At 47.7% G+C, this 22,511-nt stretch overlaps 1 protein-coding gene across 1 annotated transcript; it reads left to right on the forward strand.

The window, feature by feature from the left end:
* The first annotated feature begins 2,046 nt into the window (after positions 1-2,046).
* On the forward strand, positions 2,047-22,471 carry ECRG4 (ECRG4 augurin precursor). Its single transcript, XM_074560342.1, has 5 exons — positions 2,047-2,240; positions 15,038-15,154; positions 15,867-15,914; positions 18,331-18,488; positions 20,401-22,471. Exons 2-5 carry the CDS (start codon positions 15,067-15,069, stop codon positions 20,560-20,562), a joined length of 456 nt encoding a protein of 151 aa, XP_074416443.1. The 5' UTR covers positions 2,047-2,240; positions 15,038-15,066; the 3' UTR covers positions 20,563-22,471.
* The last annotated feature ends 40 nt before the right edge of the window (positions 22,472-22,511 follow it).

Consider the following 22,511-nt stretch of genomic DNA (forward strand, 5'->3'; position numbering starts at 1 on the left):
CATTTTCCAGCAAACCGGGCAGAAGAGTCATGAGAGCTTCTTAAGGAATACCTATGAGCAAGTAGCATCATGGCTGTGTTTGTACAGCTGTTATCACAAACCATTTGGCTGCTGCCACCCCACAATTAAATGGGGGGTGAAATCCAGTCTTCCTGATTTCACCATCATTAGCTGCCGCCATGGCTATACTGCCACGTTGGGTGGCAATGCTTCCCAAATCGCCTCTTTTGCTTGAGAGAATGTTCTCCTGGTGGCTGGAACAATCTCACCCCTTTCTGCTGTTCAAAAGAGAGTCCCGTTGCTTGAGTTCAGCTGCCCATTTCTACATTCTCCCTGGTCCCATGTCATACACCAGTCAGGTGCATCACTGCACTAGGCTCACAAAGCCATCTAGGAGAGCAGCCCACCTCCATGGTTGCTGTTAGTCTTCTGCTGGATTATTCTTCTGCCAGTTTAGTGATCTAAAGTGGCTGGCTGAAGAGACATGGTGTTGGACCCAAGGTTGCATAAGCAGGGAGGGCAGATCCTGGGAGGGATGAAAGGAGAAGAGAGGGTGTTCATGGTGGTGAGCCATCAGGGTGGTTCAATCTCGTCTAACTTGGTCCTCATCCCTGGCTGGTGCCTTCCTGTCCGCTGTGCTGCGGCTCATTCAGTCAGTGACAGGAGGTCAGGTGAAGTGATGGGGAGGTTGTTTCTCTTTTTTCCCTTGGGGTACTTGCAGCCAAAGCCACTTTCCTGATCTGGATCACTGCATGGCTGTATGAAGAGCTGTGTGTGCAGACACAACAGTGCGGGAAGAGGCATGGCAGGGATTGCTTAACCCACCTCTGCTGTTAAAAAACTGTCCGCTGCATCGGAGCCTCAGGGACCAGACTAAATTTTAGTCTTCTAGGAGGATAGGACCCTTCAAGTAAGCGCTGATGTTTCTTGTGGAGTCAACGAAGAACAAAAAAAGCTTTTGGAGGCTTCCAGGTCCTGTTCCTTTAGGCTTAGATGCCTACATTAGGTGGATTGGGTTCTGCACAGTAAACAGAAAGCCGCAGTAGTGGTATTTTTGAGGTGTGCATGATCATGTTACTTCCAAGTGGTGGCAGTAAATACAGCCTTGCTTTCTCAGGACTCCTACATGAATGTGAATGTATGGCTGGTTGGCTTTCGGTGAGCCTTGTGTGGATTGTCTGAGCCCTTATGGACTGCATGCAGCTGCTTCCCCACTGTATGTCCAGACACGTGCTACGTCCACAAATATTCACCCCCATGTGGCGAGACATCCTGAGGTATGATCCAATAGGTACATCCATTTCCACTGAATGCCTGGATATGAATTTTGTTTTAGCTCTTCTGGCACTAAAAATACATAACATGCCTTCAAAATACAGCTGTAACTGCATCAAAAGTTTCTTTAAACTGATTGTGATTTCCTTGGGCCATTTGCAGTGTTACTGGGAGGTCCCACTGAAAACCAGACCTTTTCAGTATTCAGATGCCATGCACGTTGTCTGTCCCTGACTAGTTACAGATTCAGAGAAATTGTTTTGATATTACTGATGTCCATTCTGTTTATCCCTCCTGGATTATCCATAACAAGAGGTAAAAACCACTGTGCCTGGAGTAAAACATAGTTTTGTTGCTGCAGCCTTGTGAGGTTTTGAGCATGACTGGCATTTACTAGGAGCATGGGATGGAGCCTCGTTTCCTACAGTAAAGTGAGCCTGCCGGTCCTGCCTTCTCCCTCTGGTCCTCCTGCTCACCCTAGGTGTGCCGTCCATCCTTGCACCTCCTGGCTGCTGGGTCTCAGCTCTGCTGCGCCATCAGATACTGGCTCCCAACACCTGTGAGATATTAAAGAGCACTGAAGTACTCCTGGGTGCCGGTCGCTCATCGTACAGCCGCCACAAAAGCCCAAATTCCTTTCACATGAGAACACGGGTACATCTGCTTGCAATCATCTTTCTCCAGGCAGCCGGCCTGATTAAGCAGAAACGTGATTCTCCACACTCGATCTGGACGCGAGCAGTCCGAGGGGCTGGGATTCAGGAGAGGCAGAATAAACGCGCCTTTCACGCCCGGCATCCCCGACAGTCCCCGTGGCTCCCGCGCTCACAACCTTGGTCGCTTCTTGCCCTGCTTGCAGAAGGCAAGACATGCCGAAATAAAGAGAAACTTGTTCTGCTGGCAGGAAAGGTCATTTCTTCCGGCCAGGCATTTGGGAAGGAGACAGGAAGCATATTATTTTAAAGGTAAAACTGATAAAATATTTGTTTGCTGGAGGAAGGGGAGGAATGTCAAAAAACATGCTAGCGTTCTTTAGAAAAAATTATTGTGGCATCTTACTTCTGCCCTGACGACAACTGCGGGGTGTTGTAGAGAAATGTTTTAGCCTTCAGCGGTCTGTAGCCTCATGCGGGGCATTTTCCTTGCTGGGAGGCGGCTCTTTGTCCGTCTGTGCACGCGTGTGTCTGTGCGCACGGGGGTGTGAATGCGCGCTCCGTAGCGGAGGAAATGGCTGAAAATATTAAGAATAAAGAACAGTGAGCGGATGTGGAGGATTATTAGCATAGTCTCTGGTAATGCTGTTGTTTGTTTCTTAATATCTTCTTTATTGCAGCTGACCAACGAGGAAACAACTAAAAATCACTGCTTTAATGAAAGCTGCAGTTTGTAGCACAGATGCATTATGGTGTATGTACTTTTGTAGATTTGACAGATTCCATTTCCAAACTTGCCTTTCATGCTGCTACACTACAGGACCAAAAAAGTAATTTATAGGTGCAATTAAGAATGCCGCGTTTGGGGAATAAACAGAAAGTATTTTCAACAAAAGCAAGCTTGACGATTCAGTAGCTCTGCTTCACTTTGAGCAAGCTGAAAGCAAGCTGCAAGCAGCAGCCACAGTATACTTTTAATCCTCAAATCTGTTCATCAGTTAATATGTTTATAAAGGCTAGTTTCCCCCCACCTCCCTGCCCAAGACTGTTTTTTACCAGCTCATAGTACAGATAGCCTGAGGACTTAAGCCAGGTCTGCAGAAGGTACATTGCCGGCACAGGGATGCAGTTGTAGCCACAGTTCCCCCAGGGTCAGTTGCAGCCACAGTTCCCCCAGGGTACACGTGTCCCAGCCCAGCCGCAGCATCCCTCCGGGTGGACTGATGAAAATGGTCGGAAGTGACAATTTGTCACATCCCTGACTAACGTACGCAACCGTGCAGGAAAGTGCTGTGCTGGCAGGTTGGGCAGGGGGATCGGGGCAAGGCAGCCAGCTTTGTGTTTGCTGTTTGGAGGCAGGCGGTTAAATCAGGCATGGATTTCTACATAACTCTTTCAACTGAACCCTTACCGAGACCTGCCAAGGTTTTTTTTTTGGGCCAAGCTCTATTCCTGGCCTCAAACAAATGCCTAATAGAAAGGAGAGCTCTCCTGAATAAGTTTGACTCTGGGCATTTTTAGGAATCTAGCTGGCTTAGGGAAGTTCTTAGTATAAGGGTAGGGTGGAAGAACATTGTCCCTTAACAAACGCAGGGAACAGCGATGGGCAGACACTGTTTTAAAAAAAAGTGGCATAGAGGGGTCTATTCACCCATATGCAGGTTTGAACATTGCAGTTTATCATCTACATTCACGTAGACACACAGAATTTTAAGCTGACAGTAGAATGACCTATGCTAGCGCATGAAAATTCAAAGGGAAACATCTGTCATTAAAAAACAATAGGAGAAACCCATTTATTTAGCGCAGGCTGAAAAATAGAAATGTTGGCATGCTGTGTTTGGCTTGACTTACTACAGGCAAGACTTAATGATGCACGCAAGGGTTGTCTGAAAGAAACTGTGCAGGGGCTGATATTTTCTGGGGCTTCTCTCCTGGATGTTCATTTGGATGTTGCAACACACTGACACTCTGTAATAAATCCGTTTGGGTATTATTTAGAGGTCTCATACTCGATGTCTTTTTTTAATACGGCTTCATTCCCTGTGAAGGCTAATGCGGATATACGGAGATGAGAAGCTCTCCGGTGATCGACACAGATGGGATGCCTTTAAGGCTGTGTCAACGGCCTTTGAAAATATTGATCGCCGTGTGTGGTTACTGAAAAAAGATGCTGAAGCCCTTGGAACCGAACAGTTAACAGAGCGTGGATCTAACCTGGATTTTCAGTTATAGGACGGATAAGCCTTTATGTCAGTTGGTCCCTGTGGCAGTCAGATGGTTGGGTCTCAGTGTAGCAATGGGAAAACGCACATCTTTCTTTGTTACTTGGCTTTGTGAAGGCTGGGCTTGTAAAGAATATTCTTACCACATGCCAGGCAGCTTTCGTCCCCAGCAAGAGGCACAAGTCTTTGACTTCTGGGAGTAAATGTAATTCATCAGGGCCTTACAGAATTGGGTCCCGCTCTTGCCCTTTGGTCTTTCTGATCTGTTACGCTACCACCCTTTGCCTGCTCTGCTGCTTCCCTGCAGCCCCTCTGCTCCTTGTACCTCTGTCAACAGACGTCCTCCTTTTTCAGGTATTGCTTTAAGCCACTGCCATGCAATTGATGGGAAAGCGGTAACAGTTAGGTCGAAGGAAAGTTGGCTTCAGCTGACATTTTTGTATAAATTTGGAGCAAACAATTTCATAGGGGATTTGTAAATGTACAAACTCGGAGCTACCACCTGTTTTTTCCTTTCTTTCACATCCGAGAGAGATGTATGGGTTTTAAGGCTAGAAGTCATCACTCTGGGATGACCACCTGCATAATTCAGAACCTCTGACACCCCTGTATACACTCATGTTTCAGGATCAAGAAGAGTACTTGTGACAAAGACTGTCATTTAGCAAGAAAAAAAAACAACTGCCCTTGATTAAGAAAGATCCACATAGTCCAAGACAATCTTTCTTAAGTTATTCCAATGTTGTCCAAGAAAAATGTCTTATACCTTCCACATGCTTGCTGACATCCGATATTTTTCCTCTAGAGTTAGACTCTGAGCCCATTACGCATCCAATTAGGTTAGAAGCACTCCAGAAGCGAGGCGGCTTCCCTATCTGCACATGCATTGCCTGTGCACAGAATTCAAATAGCAGTAAACAAAATATACGTGTTTCATAACTATAATTGCTCTTGTCACAAACTCAGCCTCAGATCATTTTGGATAATTTATTCCTGAAGCTGCTCACATAGGCTGGGAAGGGAAAAGGCAGATACATTTTCCAATATACTGCTATGCAGAGAGTGTGTTTACATCTTCGAATAATATTCCTGCTCTTTATTTTTCATTTACATGTAAGAGTTTAGTTCTCTGTGTGTGAGAGTTTATTTTAAATGAAAATACATGATGTTTAAGTGGAAACCAGAGATGAATATGGGATAGAAACCTCTGATGAAATAAGAGGAGGTGGAATTTGTCCGTAATGAAACCAAAATGAAGGTATTCTGTCAGCCTTTGTTTTACTTTGTTGCTTTTTTAGCCTAGCCTGCCATTGTCTGTGCGCTTGCAGGGAAATCAATCTGTGCCTTGGGCAGCAGGATCTCTCCCTGGCTGAGGGAGACTGATTGATCGTTTCACATATTGAGACCGTAGGTTTGATGGGAACTGTACAGGAATGGTGACAGTAGTGGAGATTTGAGGGTTTTGGCTTCTTTACTGAAACATATACCTTACAACATAAGCTCCTTTTTTCAGATAAAGAGAAAAAGCCCTCTCTCTGCTGTGTATTTCTCTCCTCCCTCTGCTGTGCAGTTCTCTCCTTCCTCTCCAAACATTTCAGTATGGCTTGCTTTAAGCACAAAATACATTAATAAGTCATGCAAGATTACTACTATGGAAAAACTTTTCCATAGGCGTATTTAGTGGCTTCATAATGATTCAGAGATTTGGTTGTATTGGTATTGGGCTGGGGTTTTTTGTTGTTTTTTTTTCTTTAGTGTAGCACTGTTTCTCATGAAACGGCCAACGCAAGCCCCATGACAAAACTTCCATATGAAATGATCAAAAGTGAAGTGTTAACTTTGCTAAACTCAAGGACCAGTGTTGCATTACAGTCAACAACACCAGGATTATTCTTGCCCAGGTGCCTAAAATTTGTCCAGTAGTGGGCCAGGTTAGGCCTCTGAAAAACGTGCTCCCTCGTCGGGCACTGCACACTTCAAAACATGACTGATCTCTGCTCCCCCATTTTCTCTTCACTGACCAAAGGCAGCAAAGCTCCTATCTTACTGTCTCTGATTAATGATTATCAACAGCAAAGCTCAATTGTATGTTGCATGCTGTCCCTGCATCTGTATTAACCAGCATGAAACATAAAAGTTTAAATGGCCGTCTTTAAGAAGATGTTCCTAACCCAGTTATTACTTGAGTGAAAATGAATAATCTTAAGCTACTGTGTGGCCTCTCCTGCTCTGTCATATAGTCATTACTGTGCTCGTGCTGTTTCTGTAGGGTACAAGAAGTCCTCAAAGGTCTGCCTATGTGTTTACTCACTCCTCTATGGCTAAACACTAACCTGGACACACATAGGAGAGAAAGAGATCAGTGTCACCAGAGCACCACTGTGCAATTACCCTGCTCAGGTCCTCCCCAGCCCCAAATAATGTCCAGCTAACATCTATTAGACTTACAACCACTGCATCATTACTAGTAATTACCAAGTGAAAGCATTTTTCCATTGTGGCCATTAAGTGGTGACATTACCTAATAGAAAGCCAATCACCATCCTTTGCTTAGGAAGAGTACTGCAGCTCTACAGTGCAGAGTGTGAAGAGATGTTAAACCAGGAAGGTGTTTTTTAAAGCAAAACTAAAAGCAGTTTCATGAAAGAGGCCATTTTCATTAAAAAAAAAAAAAAGGAGTTGGACGCAAAGGTTTATAGTAGCAGATCTTCAGAAAGTTGGAGGCAAAATAGTTTTGGTGTGGTTTTGGTAGCAGCAAGTCATTAAATTGCTCGCCCCACCTTGAAGAACTACAGCCTCAGAGGCAGATTAGCTTTCTCGTTAAACTCCATATCTGGTCTGCCCCAAAACTGAGTGATCTAGCCCAAAGTGGGTGTGTCTTGCCCACCAAGACATTTTTGATGGTGAGGAAACAACATGCTGGAGATGGATGACAGCGTTATCAACTGCTCTGTGCTTCAGCCATCCCCAATGGCAGGAGCTCCAAGGCATAAAAGCAATTATGCCAACGCCCAGAGCAGCTAGCAGGGACTTCAGAGGCCCGTCTACATCAACAAATGTGGGCAGGTTCTTCTGCTTGGGTGAAGGAGAGCCAACTTGAGTTGAGAAGTTGTGCAGCCCCATTAGCACAGACAGAGCTAATAATGGATCCTTCTGTGAGTTGGGTGAGGCTCCGTGCAGCGCTTCGGGATCAGAGCCCTGTGGCATTCCTCCCTGACACCCCCTGAAGACAACCCCAGGAGAGCAAAGAGATGGGGATGAAGCGCCTGCCAATCCAGGGGAGCCACGTTTCTGTACGCTGGCGTTTTGCGAGACTCAGGCATAGCAGCAGCAGACTGGGATTTAATCTTCCTGAAATAAATGGAATTCCTTAGGGCTCTTCTGATGAAAAATACATGTGTGCATGAATTCTTGCAGGACGGATGCCTAAATGATCACAACAGACAAAAAAAAAAATAAGATCTCCCCTCACATATCCATACCCCGCAGCCGTGGTACTGCCAGGCTGGCACAGGCACCCTCTGAAGTTGCTGCCATCCACGCACGGCCCGGGGCGGTGGGGCTTCGGGTGGGGAGATTAAAGATGCCACGATCTCTTCCTCAGGGGCGTCACGGAGAGACTGCAGAAAGCGCGTTCTCCTGGAAACAAACTGAGCTGTGACTCAGAGAGGTAATCCAGCATCAGAGGAGCAGAGGCACGGGCTTGTTCACAGGCAGGGCACCGGTGAAGCTGGAAAGCACAGATATAAAGCTGAGCCAGCGAGAGCGGCCACTAAGCAGATCAAGAGAGGCATAAGGTCACACGTGATAACGTCGGGAAGACAAGTGAGGTTTCTGCTCTGATAACCTGAGAATCCTGCTTCCAGCTGGGACGCGCCGCCTGCTATTCAGGCTCCCAAAGGCTGGTGTTCGACCCGAGGAGGGAGCAATCACCTGCCCTCCCCTGCCGATGACTTTGCCATATTTTGACCGTTCCAGCAGACGTTTTGTGTGCCGGGGGCCTGCCTCAGGCAGGCTGGCGGTGCTGCTGAAAATTTCAGCCCATGTGATTCCTAACCTGCCTGAGAAGGCAGGCAGGGGAAAGCAGGGTTGGTTTGTTTACGCTAAAAATGCCCAGCAGGCTTCAGGCGATGTTCCAGCCCCGCGCTTTGAAATGGGGGCTTCAATCTGTGAGCAGCTCTCTGGGGTGGGCCCCTTTTGCTTCTCCATAAAAATGCACCCACTTTGCCCTATTTCAAATTTTAAAGGAATGGTTTTAAAGCACATGCTCAGTAGGTGTGTGCTGTGTCCCTACAGGTCTCTGAGGCTTACGTACATCCACGCCGGTGAGGTTGCAGTGGAGATGCTTCAGGCTGCTGGGGCTGAGGGGACCGAGGCGTGAGGAAGGAAACCTTGGGTAGAGCTAACCTGTCACTCTCTCAAGCCCTTTGCTCCTCAACAAGCAAACTTTTCCGGCTAGTAAATCTCCCTGCTGCACTCTGGAGCATGACCAAATTTAACAAGGCATGTGAGTGATCACCCAAGGGTCATGAAGACACTGATTTGGCCTGCGGGGACCAGCTTTAGGCATTGCTAAAGCCTCAAACACAATACCAGAGGAGGAAGGGATCAGATCAGGGTGCTCAGGCGGGATGGGATCAGTGTGGAGTCAGATTACTCCTCTCTCTGCGGTGATCTGCTCCTGGGCCAGTGCTTACCAAGCATTGCCTGAGCCTGACCCCCGGCTAGTCCTTGGGAAGGGTTAGACACACTACCCACCTCAGTAAAATGGAGAAGTTCTGTTTCACCAGTTTCACCCCCTTCCCACTTCTGGCCATACTCTCCCACCACCTTCTTACTTGGCCCCAGCGCTTGCAAACCACCTGCCTGAGCCACCACAGCTCACTGGTCCTGGAGATACCTAACCCAGCAAAAGTAAACTGGGTCTGCTCTTTTAGCAAACTGATTTGGCTCCAGAAAGTACTAGAGGCAGTGCCGGTAAGAGAGGGGAGGATGAGGCAGTAGGGGGCAGAGAGACTTCCCCATCTGCCCCCTACCAACTTGCTAAATTTAAGATTTTCAGGACTTTACATTTACTGATCTTTGAGTAGTGGCAGTCTGTTTGTTGGGTGGAGGGTTTTTGTTGGTTTTTTTGGTTTTCTTTCAAAGAGTGTGCATGCATTCTGGATGTGAATAATAGAATAAGGGAATGAAAGCAAGCCAAAAATAGCTCAGAAATAAGCGTTCAGGAAAAAAGTTTTGAAGCATAAAAAGTAGAGTCCCAAGAGACATCAGTAAAAGAAAGAATGATTCAAGTGAAATCAGGCTGTGGTAAAAAGACACATTGTAACATCCTACAGTCCTGTCCATCTCCCTCCCTGCTAGATCTGACTTGCAGACTTGCCATATACTTCCAGATTTATCCTAAAAATATACTGGAGGCAGTGGGAGAGAAAAAGGAGAAGGATTTCTTCGAGAGAGAATTTTTTGTATCCCTCTGCAGAAAGGAAGCAGCCATGATCAGATAACATTGCTGAACTAATCCGCTTCTCACTGTGCTTATCACGAGAGCAATAAGGTTAATTCTGCAGCGAGGGCAGCAAAGTACTGTCAGTCAGTGAAGGGGGGAGGATGGACAGACCAACAGACACCATTTCTTATCTGACAGGGTCAGCCAGAAGCTGTAAAAAATATCAGCAGTAGCCAAGCACAGGGGAAAAAAAACATGAAAGACTGTATTTTAAGCTGTTTTTTATGGAAAATATAAACACTAATATTTATTAATAACATGGACCAAAGTAATGGTGCGGGCAGTTGAGAGGCAATGGATGAGATGTGTCACAAACCATGCGTTGAGGCCAACGAACTCTTAGCCAGCAACAAATAAAATTTCCCTAAGGCAAAGGTCTTTGTCCTGGGACTTGGGGCTGGTCCTGTCACTATCAGAAGGACTCTGGAGCAGTGGAAGAAATAGTATGAAACTCACAATATTTTGGAAAGAGCTGACTGATGCCTTAAATGTTATTCCTTCTGTTTGGAAGGAAAACAGGACTCCTGCGGTTTTCTTGGAACAGGCCGCAGAAAACAATATCTGGAGCGCCAAATGCCTCTGTCCTAAAGCTAGCGACCGGGGCAATATGGCTGGGAGATTTTGTAAAAACCTCATTAACAGGAAATAATAATTTTCTGGGTGTTGGGCAACACTGTTCAATGCTGCCGTGTTCTTGGTCAAATGGGTCGTTTCAGTGGATCATTGAAATCTTCATGGTGCTTCTTTGCAAAATATGAAGTGTCATCTCCTGCAATCCCTGGCCCATTTCCAATTTATCTATTTGCCTACTATGTTAGTAAGCTGATGCCAGGTATTTTATCATAAGTTTTGATATATTTGATGGGGTTTTTCCTTGAAAATACAGCTTTGGGAGTCCTGTGACTACATAAGCATTTAATCTACACTATATTTAAAAACATTGTTGTGTTGAAACGCTTGAAAACATGAAGCTTAATAAAGGAAGAAGGAAAGAAACCAAGATTAATCTATTTGACACGACTTTTTGTGCTTTGAATTTCAGAATACCCTTGAATGGTCATTACTGATGCTATCATCTCTTACATTTTAATGAATACAACACAGTTCTCTCAACAGCTACTGTGATGAGATGCAAAGGCAGAGGTGTCTCTTTGCTATTCAGGAATCTCGCTGTACTTAATTTTAGGCAAAATGTACAACAATAATCAAGGAATTCAGTCTCTTAAAAAATCAGTGATGCTTCAGGGCCAAGATTTTTTCCCCCGGTTTAGTTCAGATCAGTTAAGCTGCCACGCATGCCCACACCACTTTAGGTAGTTTTAGAAGCCACTGGGCTTAAAACCACTATGCATAAACTTGGGGATCACATGGGGGAAACAGGGTCGCCTGAGCAGTCACGAAACATGCGGCGAGCTGCAGAACTGTTTTAAAAAAAAATCAACTAGAATAAAATCAACTAGAATCTTACCTGCTTCCCCCCAAAAATGCACACAAAGTCCTGCAGGCTCCAAAAACAATGCTGGCTGGCAGTAGGCTCAGCAATGGGGATTTCTCTGTCTCCAGAGAGCTCCTTGCCTGGCTCCTGCCCGTTGTTTCTCAAGGTCAGGCTCAGAGTGGCTTTCTGTTGGATTGCTCCCAAATTTCTGCCTCAACACGCAGGCTTGCAAGACCATAGCCCAGCCCCATGCTGGGGAAGAGGCGAAACCCGCCAGCTCCTTCCTGCTGCGGGCATCCCTCCAATTAGCGGTCCTCATTACGCTAAGGGGCTTGATGGAATTTTACATGGTGTGTGAAAGGGGCCCTGCTCACCCCTCCTCATCCCGGAGCCGTCTGGGGAACAGTCCTGCTGAGGACGTTAATTAGCATCTTTCAACAAAGTTTCGACACCAAGAGCCTGCCATTGTCGCCAGTGGTGATGAAAGACATGTAAAACTGAATGACGTCATTAGCCCAGACTTGCTGACTGGGAGCCCTTGGGGATGCTGCGCAGCCGAGCCGGCAGAGAGCTCCCAGCACTGGTGTGCCAGCGGAGGCAAACCAAGCCCCAAGACAAGCCTAAAACTCCTACGTACTGAAGAAAGGGATGTTTTAAAGAGGGCAACATTACGGCTGATGGGGACAACCCAGGAAATCACCGCAGTATCAGTTGCACACCCAGAGCGTCTGTGTTTTTGCATGGCAAATAACAGAAAAGGGTACCGCAGGTGTGTCAATAAACATGGATATTCATTTGAAGGTAAATTCTTCTAATAATGATGCAGTAGTCGCAAGCTTAGCAGGAAAAAAATGTATCATAGTATAACAGCAGGGCAACACTGCCTTAGTCCTTAAAACAACCTGGAACAGAAATAAAAATTTCTACTGGGAAAATACCAGTCACCTCTGGCCACTGCCTTTGAAAAGAAGTGGTGTTATATTTTTACACAACTTTTTTACTTTATGTCAAAAACTTCTGTCCCCTGAACTGAGAAAGTGACCTCTTCTGGGAAGATACTGCACTCCATTTAACCCTGAGCATTGTGTTCTTCTGTCAATCACTTCTTCCACCACTGGAGCAATTATTTTCTACAATAACCTTGCACTTGAGTCAATCCATTCTCTGGGTTTCACCAGATGATAGCATTTTATCTCAGCATTTTATTGAGTCATCGTGATATATTTGGTACCCGGAGGAGTTTTTGTGCTTTGTATTCCCTTGGCCCAGAGGCACCAAGCACCTGAAGTTCTTGCAGAGCCCTGGCTCCCACGCAAGACTTGTTACAAACCCACCAGCTGAACAAAACACATTTTGCTATTACCAATACATCAGTGGACTGTAAATATTCACGATTTACTGCCCTGTTTTTCTAAATTATCTACATCGTGGCTGTCTGATGTAGCCTTACATATGTACTCTTCGCTTCTGTCCCTGCTGTCTGTGTTCTGCAACTAGCTATCCAAAAACCTCAGGTGTTTTTAGCCAAGAGGCTGTCAGCGTTACATTCGTGAAAGGGCACATTGATTCTAAAGAACAGGTATTTTCTCCAACACACGGCATTTAAGACTGCTGACACTTGAAACATGGAGCTACGAAGACAAAAGCACTCAAAAGCAGTGACAGAAGGGACAAATTTTTGTTCCCAGTTTCATAGGAGTTAAGCTGGGACACCGGCCTCCTATGGGAGTGCTTTCACCAGAGGGGTCTGGAAGGTGCTGCTCCCTCCTGCTCTTCCCCACCGAAGCCACGGCTCCTGCAGAGGGCAAGGGGCTCTTTGGCTGGAGGGGTTGCTGCTGCCACTTCAACTGGGACGAGCAAATAGGGCTGAGAATTCACTTGAGAGTGCTGGGAGACAGGAAGGCGGGGGGAAGGCTTTGGGTGCATCTCCAAGTACTTTTTTTTCACAAGGCAGACATGCGTGGAGCAATCGGGGAGGGGGTCACCTGAAGTGACAATTCAGGCTGGTGCTGGGGAATCCCTGAGGGACCAGGGACCTGAGACCAGTTCTGGGCTTCCTGGTTCAAGGAGGACAGGGAACTGCTGGAAAGGGTACAGCAAAGGGCTGGGAAGATGATTAGGGGATTGGAACACCTCTCTTATGAAGAAAGGCTGAAGGATTTGGGTCTTTTCAGTCTGCAAAAAAGACGGCTGAGGGGGGATCTTATCAATGCTTACAAATACTGAAAGGGCAGGTGTCAGGAGGATGGGGCCAGGCTCTTTTCAGTGGTGCCCAGCAACAGGACAAGAGGTAACAGGAACAAACATGAGCATAGGAAGTTCCATCTCAACATGAGGAGGAGCTTCTTTACTGTGAGGGTGGCAGAGCACTGGAAGAGGCTGCCCAGAGAGGTGGTGGAGTCTCCTTCTCTGGAGACATTCAAAACCCGCCTGGACGCGTTCCTGTGCCACCTGCTGTAGGTGACCCTGCTCTGGCAGGGGGGTTGGACTAGATGATCTCCAGAGGTCCCTTCCAGCCCCTACCATTCTGTGATACTGTGACTCTGCGACCAGCCCATGCTGGTGCTGCTTCTGTGTTTTATGGCAAATGGTAAAGCCAGCCATAGGGTCCTGTTCCACCCCCACAATTGGCCGTGCCTGAAATGGCACTGATGGGCTCCACATCTGATCACAGGGAGTTGTCACACCACTGCACAGCTCCCTCACCATACACATGCGTGTATGTACATATACACATATGTATTCAATATACATACTTATATACAATTACAGTATATACAGTGCATGTGCACGTGTGTATATATTCGTGTTTGAGCTGCAACCAGTCTGGAAACAACTCTTGGATGAGGGAGCCGGGGCCCCAGCGCTTGCCAGGTTTCTCCCAAGTTGGTTACAGAGCGAGCCCGGCTCCCCCTCCCTCGCCCTAAATCCCACCCGTGCTCCTGGCTGGACCCTGGCACAGCTTCGGCAGGAGGCCAGACGCCCACAGCAGCCTCCCGAGTGTCGTGGGTCTCTGCTGTGAGGGAAGAGAGAGGTTTGTGTCCGAGAACGGGCAAGGATTTCACCAGGCTTCATCTGGGATATTTCTGGCATTTGCAGGGGAAGGAGCTGAGAGAAGCTGAATTCACTGAGGGGAGCTTAAACCTGAGTTTGAAAAGTCAGTGTAAGCTTAGGCACCATTGCAGTTGTGATCCTGCTGAGCAAAGATTTTTAGTTTGTGAGTTTGGTTTTTCATCCCTGAGCCCCTGCTATAAGATAAACCTGTCTAAATGTAGAGAAAGAAATCTACATTGTTTTTTAACGCTGATCAGTGTAAATGCATTGCGTTTTTTTGTGGACTTGGGGGGTGGGAGGAAAGGAGAGAGAAAAACCCCCGAACTAAGTCACCTTTGGTAGATTCTGATTCGTTTTTCCACTGAAACAATCTCTCAGTTTCCATCTGCTGTTACAAGCAACTGACAAACTGGCTTTATATGTAGAGAAATGTTAAAGGACACACTACAGCTATTTTTTTTTTTTTTTAATTGCCCGGTAAGAAAAGCCTGCCTGAGTTGCTGAAAGGTCTTTGCCTGTTGCATCGGATTGTGTGCGACCACAAAAAAAAAAAAAAAAAAAGGCAAACAAAACCCCCAAAAAACGGGAAACAAAAAAACCAAACCGCTGCTGGCAACTGCCAAATCGTGCCACGCCAAACAGGAGGGTGGGCGCCTTGTCCTGCCGAAGTGTGTCCCACTCCCCGTGTGAACGCAAAGGGCACAAGCCCACGGAAGCCCACAGCTGCTCCCAGCCCTGCCCTCGCCCGCCGCTCCCCGGGCGCCTCCCCGCCCCTCACCGCGGCACCGGGCCGGGCCGGGCCGCGGCGTGGGGCGGGCGTTCGCCCCCCCTTCCCCCCGCTCCTGCTCCGGCTCCATCTCCATCCTCTCCGTCTCCTCCCGCCCAGGTGGGTCTCCCGCCGCCGCCGCCGCCGCCATGCCGCCGCCGTGCCCCCGCGGGGCCCTGCCCGGAGCCGCCTTCCTCCTCCTCCTCCTCCTCCTCCCGCTGCTCTGCGCAGCCCCCGGTGAGTGAGCGCCCGCGACCGGGACGGGGTGCGGGGTACAGGGTGCGGGGAGGGAAAACCTGACCCCGGGAAGCGGAAAAAGCCTTCCCCTGGCATCACGCGTGGGTGAAACTTTTTGGTCACTTGCGCAAGTTGAGCATCTTTTTTTTTAAAGAGCTTGTTTTGGAGCGAATAAAGCTTTTTGGGGCAGCCGAGCACTTGCAGGTCTCCCGTTGAGCTGCCCGGCCCTGGGCTGAAGCCTTGGATCCCTTCTGGGAATGGGGTGCAGCTGGACGACAGCCTCGACGTGCCTCGGGACAGGCTGCGAGGGAAAAATCTGAAGCAGTCGGGTTGTTAACGTGCCCCTCGCTCAGGGTTTTCCAGGGTTATCATGCTGCCCTGCATGCTGTGTCACGGTACTGGCACTGGCTGAGGTCTTCAGCTGCAAAATATTCTAATTTAATTAGCAAAGAAGGCCAGTTTCGGGGTTCTCTTGCCAAGGAGAGCTGGGGAGAGGATGCTGGAGTGTCAAAAAGCTTCCCTGCAGCGTATGTTGCACTCGAGTGTCGGAACGGGAGCAAAGGGAGGCACTGGCGAAAACTTGCTGCAGAGTTTTGCCTGGTGGTCTGGAGCTCTGACAAAAATACTTTCAGTATTTTTCAAAATATGATTTTTTTTTTTTGGTTGTTATTTCCTTCTTAGTAAACTATGTGTTTTATTTTTACTTGTCTAGATATTTCAAGGGGAAATAAGCTGAAACTGATGCTTCAGAAGCGAGAAGGTAAGTGAAGAGACGGCAAAGTGCTTTCCCTTATTTATTCCTTCGAGTCAGTTGCTGTCAGTCAACGCCGCCAATGTGTCTCCAGCCCGAAGAGGGCAGGCAGAGGAGCGGTGCACCAGCTCCCGGCTCAAAGCTGGTACCACACAGCCGCTCTTGCTCCGTACCATACCCAAACCCCCTGCTCATACGGAACCTGTGCCTGCTTCTCTGGTTGGGATTTGGTACTGGCAAAGCTGGAAGCTCTGCTTGTCACATCCCCCTCTGAAAACCAGGATTCCCAGCCTCGGGCAGTACCCTGCATTTTGCTCCGAGCGGTGCATGGCATCTGCCTTTCCCAGTTGTATGCATGGCAGACGTGGCGTTTAGCTGGCTTATTCTGGGAAGTCACAAGCTTTTCCAAGGAATTATAATGCATGGAAATACTGCTGGCTCAGGTGCAGAGGAGAAAATGTGCAAACCGGGCTTGCTCGCGATGCCTTGACTTGTTCCCTTTGTCCTCTTGGCCCCACATGTTCTTCCTTCTTGGAAGACTGCTCTCCCTCTACGGGAGAGATGATGGCTGAGGGCCCAGCGGGCAGATGCACAGAACGGCTCGCTGGTTGAGGGAAGGGGATGGAAACGGATCTGGCCGGGGACAAGCAGCACTGCAGCAGATGGGGGTCAGCCTGAAACACCCCAGAAGTTTTGGTTTCCTCCCCTCAGCCTGCTCTGTGGCTGAGGCAAAGAATTTTACACCCCTCCCCCCGAGAGGGGACTCCCTCTTTCTACAAGCCTGACTGACTTCTCCCTGGGTTTTTCTTGCCATCAGCCACCACCTCTTGCCTGCCCTGAAATGTGTGGCCCATCCCCAGCTGTTTGCCTTGCGTGTGGGTCCCTACCTCACCCTTCTGCAGTGCTTGCACGCAGATGGCACTGACAGCCGCCCTCCCTGCGCCCCAGCAGCGGTCGGATGGTTTGTTCAGGTCCCCTGGTGAGAGGGACCACCCGAGGGGAGGCTTCCTGGGGGTGAAGACAACATGGCCGAGCCCAGGAAGAACTGCAAAGCCTTGAACCGATGATGCAAGGAATAGACAGCCCCTTCATTCCAGCTGCGCTCCCCTTTTCCAGCTGTGCACTAAAGCGAGCAGGCTAAGGGCACAGCACTGGGTCCCTTGCTGGCAGTGTCCCTTGCTCATTCCCATGACACTTGCCCACTGTCCTGCTTCCCAGTGGTAACACCCAGCTCCAGCGTACCGTGAGTGACCATTTTCCAGTTCATCACCGCAGGGCAGCCTGCTGTTTCCCACTCTTCCTGCGACAACTCAGCTTTCGTTTTTACCTCCAGAATCCCCTTCCCGCCACAGTCTTTTGCCTCCCGCCGTGAGTCCACTCAGACCCTGCTTCAATGGTTTTCACATCTCCACGTCTTCCCCTTCTGCCCCAGCCTCTTCCCTCTCATCCTCCAAAAATCCCCATCCACGCCCGTGTCCTGGTCTCTCCCTCATTGCCATGAACTCTCTGAAGCCAAGATGTTCCTCCTGCTCCTAGGTATGCTTCTAGTTTCACGGGAAGACCAAAGATCGTACCACGTTTTATCATTTCCGTGCGTGGCAGGGGCCTAGCCAGTCCTCACCTCCGTGCCTTTCGGAGGGACATCAATTCCTCCAGTAGCCGCAGCAAACTGCCTGCCTCCTAGGCATGGAGCAAGCCAGGTGGCACGTCTGGGTCTGGGGCGTCTCCATGCATCCACCAAGCAGTCCGCTATGGAAGCCTGATGGGCTTTTATTTTCAGGCATACAGGGCATTTAGTAGCACTCATCATTATTTAAAAGCTACATTTTTACACAACAGATTTAAAAAAAAATAATCTATCTTTTTATCCCTTCACCCTAATAAGTCAGCAGTGTTTCAAGGCCAGGCTGGATGGGGCTTTGAGCAGCCTGGTCTAGTGGGAGGTGTCCCTGCCCATGGTCCCTTCTGACCCAAAGGTCCCTTTAAGGTCCCTTCTGACCCAAACCATTCCACGATTCTGTGATTCTCCAGCTTCTTCAGGATTTTAACTTCACCTCCCATCTTCTCTCCCATTACTGTAACAGCAGCACGCAGAGGCCAGTCTCCTGTTCTCTCCTCAAAGCGCAACACAGCGTATGCTTTTTCAGTTTGGGTTTATTTATTTAAATTCCTTACTTAGCTTATGTCTTTGAGCTCAGAACAGCTTTTATCAAAGCCAAGAGAATGAGGGCAGCTGAGAAATCCTGTTACATCAACGATGCCTGGGTTTACTACTGTTACTGCTGCGACACGCATCGCGCTGCCACGCGCAAAGGCGACGGCACGATGCGAGCAGCACTTTCTTACTTGCTGCAAGCCGCGCGCTTCCAGGCTGACTAAAAATTTCCTGGCATGCCTTTTGGGGGCGGGGGGGAATTAATTTCAGCCCCTGTTGCCACGGAGCCTGAGGTGTTGGTGAAAGAAGCGGTGGCCAAGGAGTTCCTAAGCAGCCTGAGACGCCAGAGGCGGCAGCTGTGGGACCGGAGCCAGCCCGACGTGCAGCAGTGGTACCAGCAGTTCCTGTACCTGGGGTTCGACGAGGCGGTGAGTGTCAGGCTTCCGCGGGGTCGGCCGGGCTTCAGAGCGGGGATGCACAGCCACGGGGAGGGCCCGGGGAGAAGCTGCCCTGTTTCTGTTCGCAGACACTGTGATTTATTTCTTTTAAAGTAATACAAGCTCCGTATTTGTCAGAGGTTTCCATGTTATTTTGTTAGTAGAGAAAAACGACGTTAAAACCTTGCCTGGAGTTCTTGCCTGCTACGGAGCTTAAGCCTAACAAATTGCAACCGGACAAAGTTATAGGCAGCCAGGCCCAAAGCAATCGATTGTGTTTCAGGAAATTAATTTGGCAGCCTCAACCTAATCAATTTGCGTTTTAACGCGCTGAGAAATCCACCCCGAGCTGGTCGTGGTTGGCATTGCTCAGCGAAATCGCACTGACGTTACGAACCTAACGCAGGCGTGTGCCTCCGTGGGGCGGGCGGCTCCTGATCATCGCCAGCGCCTCGACTCCCAACGTGAAAGGAAAAACATTTGATAACCAGCAGCCAACCTCCCTTCAAACGAGAAGGATACATTTCTTTAAAAAACAGTTAATTTGGAAAAACGCTGGAGTGGAATCAAAAAGTTCCTGGCTCTGCACAAAGCTATAGGTGCTGAAATAAGGTGAAAAATAGGCATTTAGTTGCAGTCCCACATGTAGAATAATTTCTACGTTAGTAAGAGGTAAAAATAGTTACAGATGTTGAATTCTTGGCGTCCATCAGCTGCATGAATACGTTTAATGAGACCGCATTGGCACAGGCAAGCCGGAGCACATTTTGGACCTTCATGCTATGTGGATGGCTTAGAAGACGAATGCACTCATTTTCAAAGCTCAAACAATTAGAAAAATAATCCTTTCCCTGGACTGAAATAATGAAGGATAGATTTTTTTTGTACCCTCCTGGACATTATGCACATAAAAGTGACTTTTTAGCAGCGTGGCTATATCCCCCTACCCCAATAGGAACAGGAAAAATAGGAAAAACGGTTTTATGCATCAGAAAATGAAGACTTGGGGCAAATACCAAGAAGTAAGTAATAAAGACAAACCATGCAGATAAGATGATGAATTCTCCTCGGAGTTCCTGTGTGCATTTCAAAAACTGAAATGGAGCCTGTTGTGGGATACAATGAATCCACTAAGTAGGTTTTCTTGAGTATTAAGACACAGTTTTAACAATGAAATAACTATTTGTTCCAGCGAAGGACTTGGGCCATACTTACCCATTGTGTATTTTGCAAAACTTTTTTTTCCATATCTCAGCCAAAAATATTTCCAAAGAGTCATTCAGATGGAAAGGCTTTGGGCTTGGCAAGTATTTGATATCCTTGCACACTGTTTTTCCCCTGCTGCTGTGGGCAGAATTGAACGGCTTATTGCATTTCCATAGCTAGAAGGCTGCAGTACGTTCGTTTTTCACCCAGGCAAAATGGGAGTGAAAGATCACGGGCGTAAAGCAAAAAGCCTGTTGCACCCACTTTGCAGTCGGGGCCATTGTGACTAAAGGCACGGGGCAACGGAGAACCAAACCTTTAGGTTTTTAAGTAGAAAGCACTGAAATGTTTTTATAGTCCACCACTGAAGAGGTAACATAAATACGAAAGGTGCTCGGTGCACGTTGCAGTTGAAGGCGCTCTCGGCTTAAGCACTTCACAGTGGGCAGAGCAGGTGGCGGTGGGTCCCGGTGGGGCTGGGCAGGAGAATTCCCGCTAATCCCACAGAGAAGGTAGGTGCAAGTCACAACCCTCCTTAGATCTCAAGATTTCATTTTGAAATACGCAAAGGATCTGAATTTCTGAAAGAGACAAAAGGAAGATCTTGCGCCACTTCTGTTTCACTCTCTTCGTTGTAAAGTTTCAGGCTGGGAAAGCAAGTATTTTCTTTTTTCTTTTTTTTTTTTTTTTTTGGCAGAAATTTGAAGATGACATCTCCTACTGGACAAGCTTAGGGCGGGCTCGTAATGAATACTACGGTGGACACTACCAACACCACTACGATGAAGATTCACCAATTGGCCCGCGAAATCCGCACACCTTCAGGCACGGGGCAAGCGTCAACTATGATGATTACTAATGCCATTTTCCTACTCGAGCTGGTGCCTCTAGGGCTGCGCTGGGGGCGGCTGAGTCCTCCCTCGGTCAGAATGACCCTGCTTCCCTCCTATTCCTGTAAAACGGCAAGGGTAAAGGAACTGCCAGACTTCAAAGAAAGCAACATGACTTTTTTTTCAATTATCGTTACTTAGTAGTACGTTATATATGAAGCGTTATAGAAATAAAGCTTTTTTGATAAAATAAGCAGGTTGCCATTATTTAGTGGAGTTTGCAACAGCAAGTTTCATTCCAATCGTATTACTGCAGATTCCTTTTTAAATGGGCTTTTTCATTTGCTTTCCTACAATCAATTGCAAAATTACATTATATCATCTAGTTTGGCATATAGAATACATAATATAAGCCAACACATTTCAGATATGCCTGCTCATTCACATTTGTGTCAACAAATGAATCTAGTTATTCTTGGGGGAAAAGAAAAAAAGCATTTCTCTCAACTGAAGTGCTGCTTTGTTGCCTCCTCTGCTGTTTCCGTACCTACTGTACCTCCGAACTTGCGTGACGTGGCACTTCAACAGTCCGGGGCAAGGACACAGATGTTCACAAAAGCTAAATTCAGTGCAGAGGAGCTCGCCTACCTGTGAAAGGAAAGGATTCTCCAGGGAAAGGGCTCAAAGCAGGAACCTGTCTTCAGAAATAATTGCCAAGACGCAGAGCATCTAACCTGAGTGGCCCCAACCCCTCCCAGCCACGATAACCCAAAGGTTATCTTCGATGAATACTCCCCTTTGTGTCCTCTCCACTTAGCTGCAAGCTTTCAGTCTAGCTCAAAACAGGGAAGAAAATAACAAAATAAGCTATTTAAAGGGAAGTTAGTATCAGATAGCATCCAACACAGTCCCCAGACATAATTTCCTACCATGAAGTCGCCTCGATCCCCAATTCAAACTGGCATCTATGCACATTAGGCTGAGCACCAAAATATACCAGAGCCCGGGCATTTGTTAATGAAGCATAATGGATTAAAGGGGGGTTGGTTGGTGGGGTTGTGGCGTTAAGAACCCAGAAATACGACCAACGTTTCTACCACAGCAACATCAGCTGCTTCTCTCTCGTTGCTGTAGAGAAAGTCCTGATGCAGACCGAAGCCTAGGAGGGAGGTTTCATCTATCAGGGGCTTCAGGAGGAGCTTGGTCAGGGAAAGTGCCACTGGAGCTTGACAAGCGTAGAGGATTGGGAAGGGTCAGGAGAGGAAGGCTGGCTGTCTCCATGACTTCAGGAGCTGAAGAATCAGGATAAAGAGAGATGAAACCTGTACGGCAAACTCTAGCAGTCAGAGAAGACAGCACGGATGCTTTAGCTGTCTGTCGTCTAAAGCTTACAAGAAATTTCCAAAGTGTGGATCATGGCAACGCCATTCTTTACGTACTTCTTTCTTGACCCCGCATGTTTCCTAATCTCTCACTTAGAGCCCCCATTGTGTGATGGACTGGTGTCCAGAAGAGGCAGACGAGCACTGTCCCACTCCCTGCCGGAACGCTTCCAGGGAGAAAGCTTTTTGCCAAGGGAGCCAAATTGAACAAATATGTTAGTCACTTCTCTGCACGCAGATACGTGCTGGCCTAACATGCTCCAAAGCCTCAGCTTTCCCCTAGGTTTTGGAGCGTTGCTCCTAGCAGATCCTTGCCAGTTTAATTGGTTTAAACTGGTGCATTTCCTCGTTAGAAGACCCTTTATTCCCCATACGGAATAATCATATTCTGAGTCAAGCACACACTCTTTGCACAGTTGGAAAACACTTATTCCTAGAAGAATACTTCCATTTTGCATCCTATCAAAAATGTGCACAGAATTTGGCAACACGTGAACCGTGCTGATAATTTCCATCATTTCCCAGAATTTACAACAACTGGGAATTCAGACCTGCTGAATAAGGAAAGAATAAAAAAAATGCTGTAAATAAATAAC

Source organism: Larus michahellis, chromosome 1 (assembly GCF_964199755.1).
Source record: "Larus michahellis chromosome 1, bLarMic1.1, whole genome shotgun sequence".
Lineage (NCBI taxonomy): Eukaryota > Metazoa > Chordata > Aves > Charadriiformes > Laridae > Larus > Larus michahellis.

Coding starts and splice junctions, on each gene's coding strand:
- ECRG4 (XM_074560342.1), top strand. CDS start 15,067: ATGCCGCCGCCGTGCCCCCGCGGGGCCCTGCCCGGAGCCGCCTTCCTC. Junction 15,155..15,866: donor GCTGCTCTGCGCAGCCCCCG/GTGAGTGAGCGC, acceptor TTACTTGTCTAG/ATATTTCAAGGGGAAATAAG. Junction 15,915..18,330: donor GATGCTTCAGAAGCGAGAAG/GTAAGTGAAGAG, acceptor AATTAATTTCAG/CCCCTGTTGCCACGGAGCCT.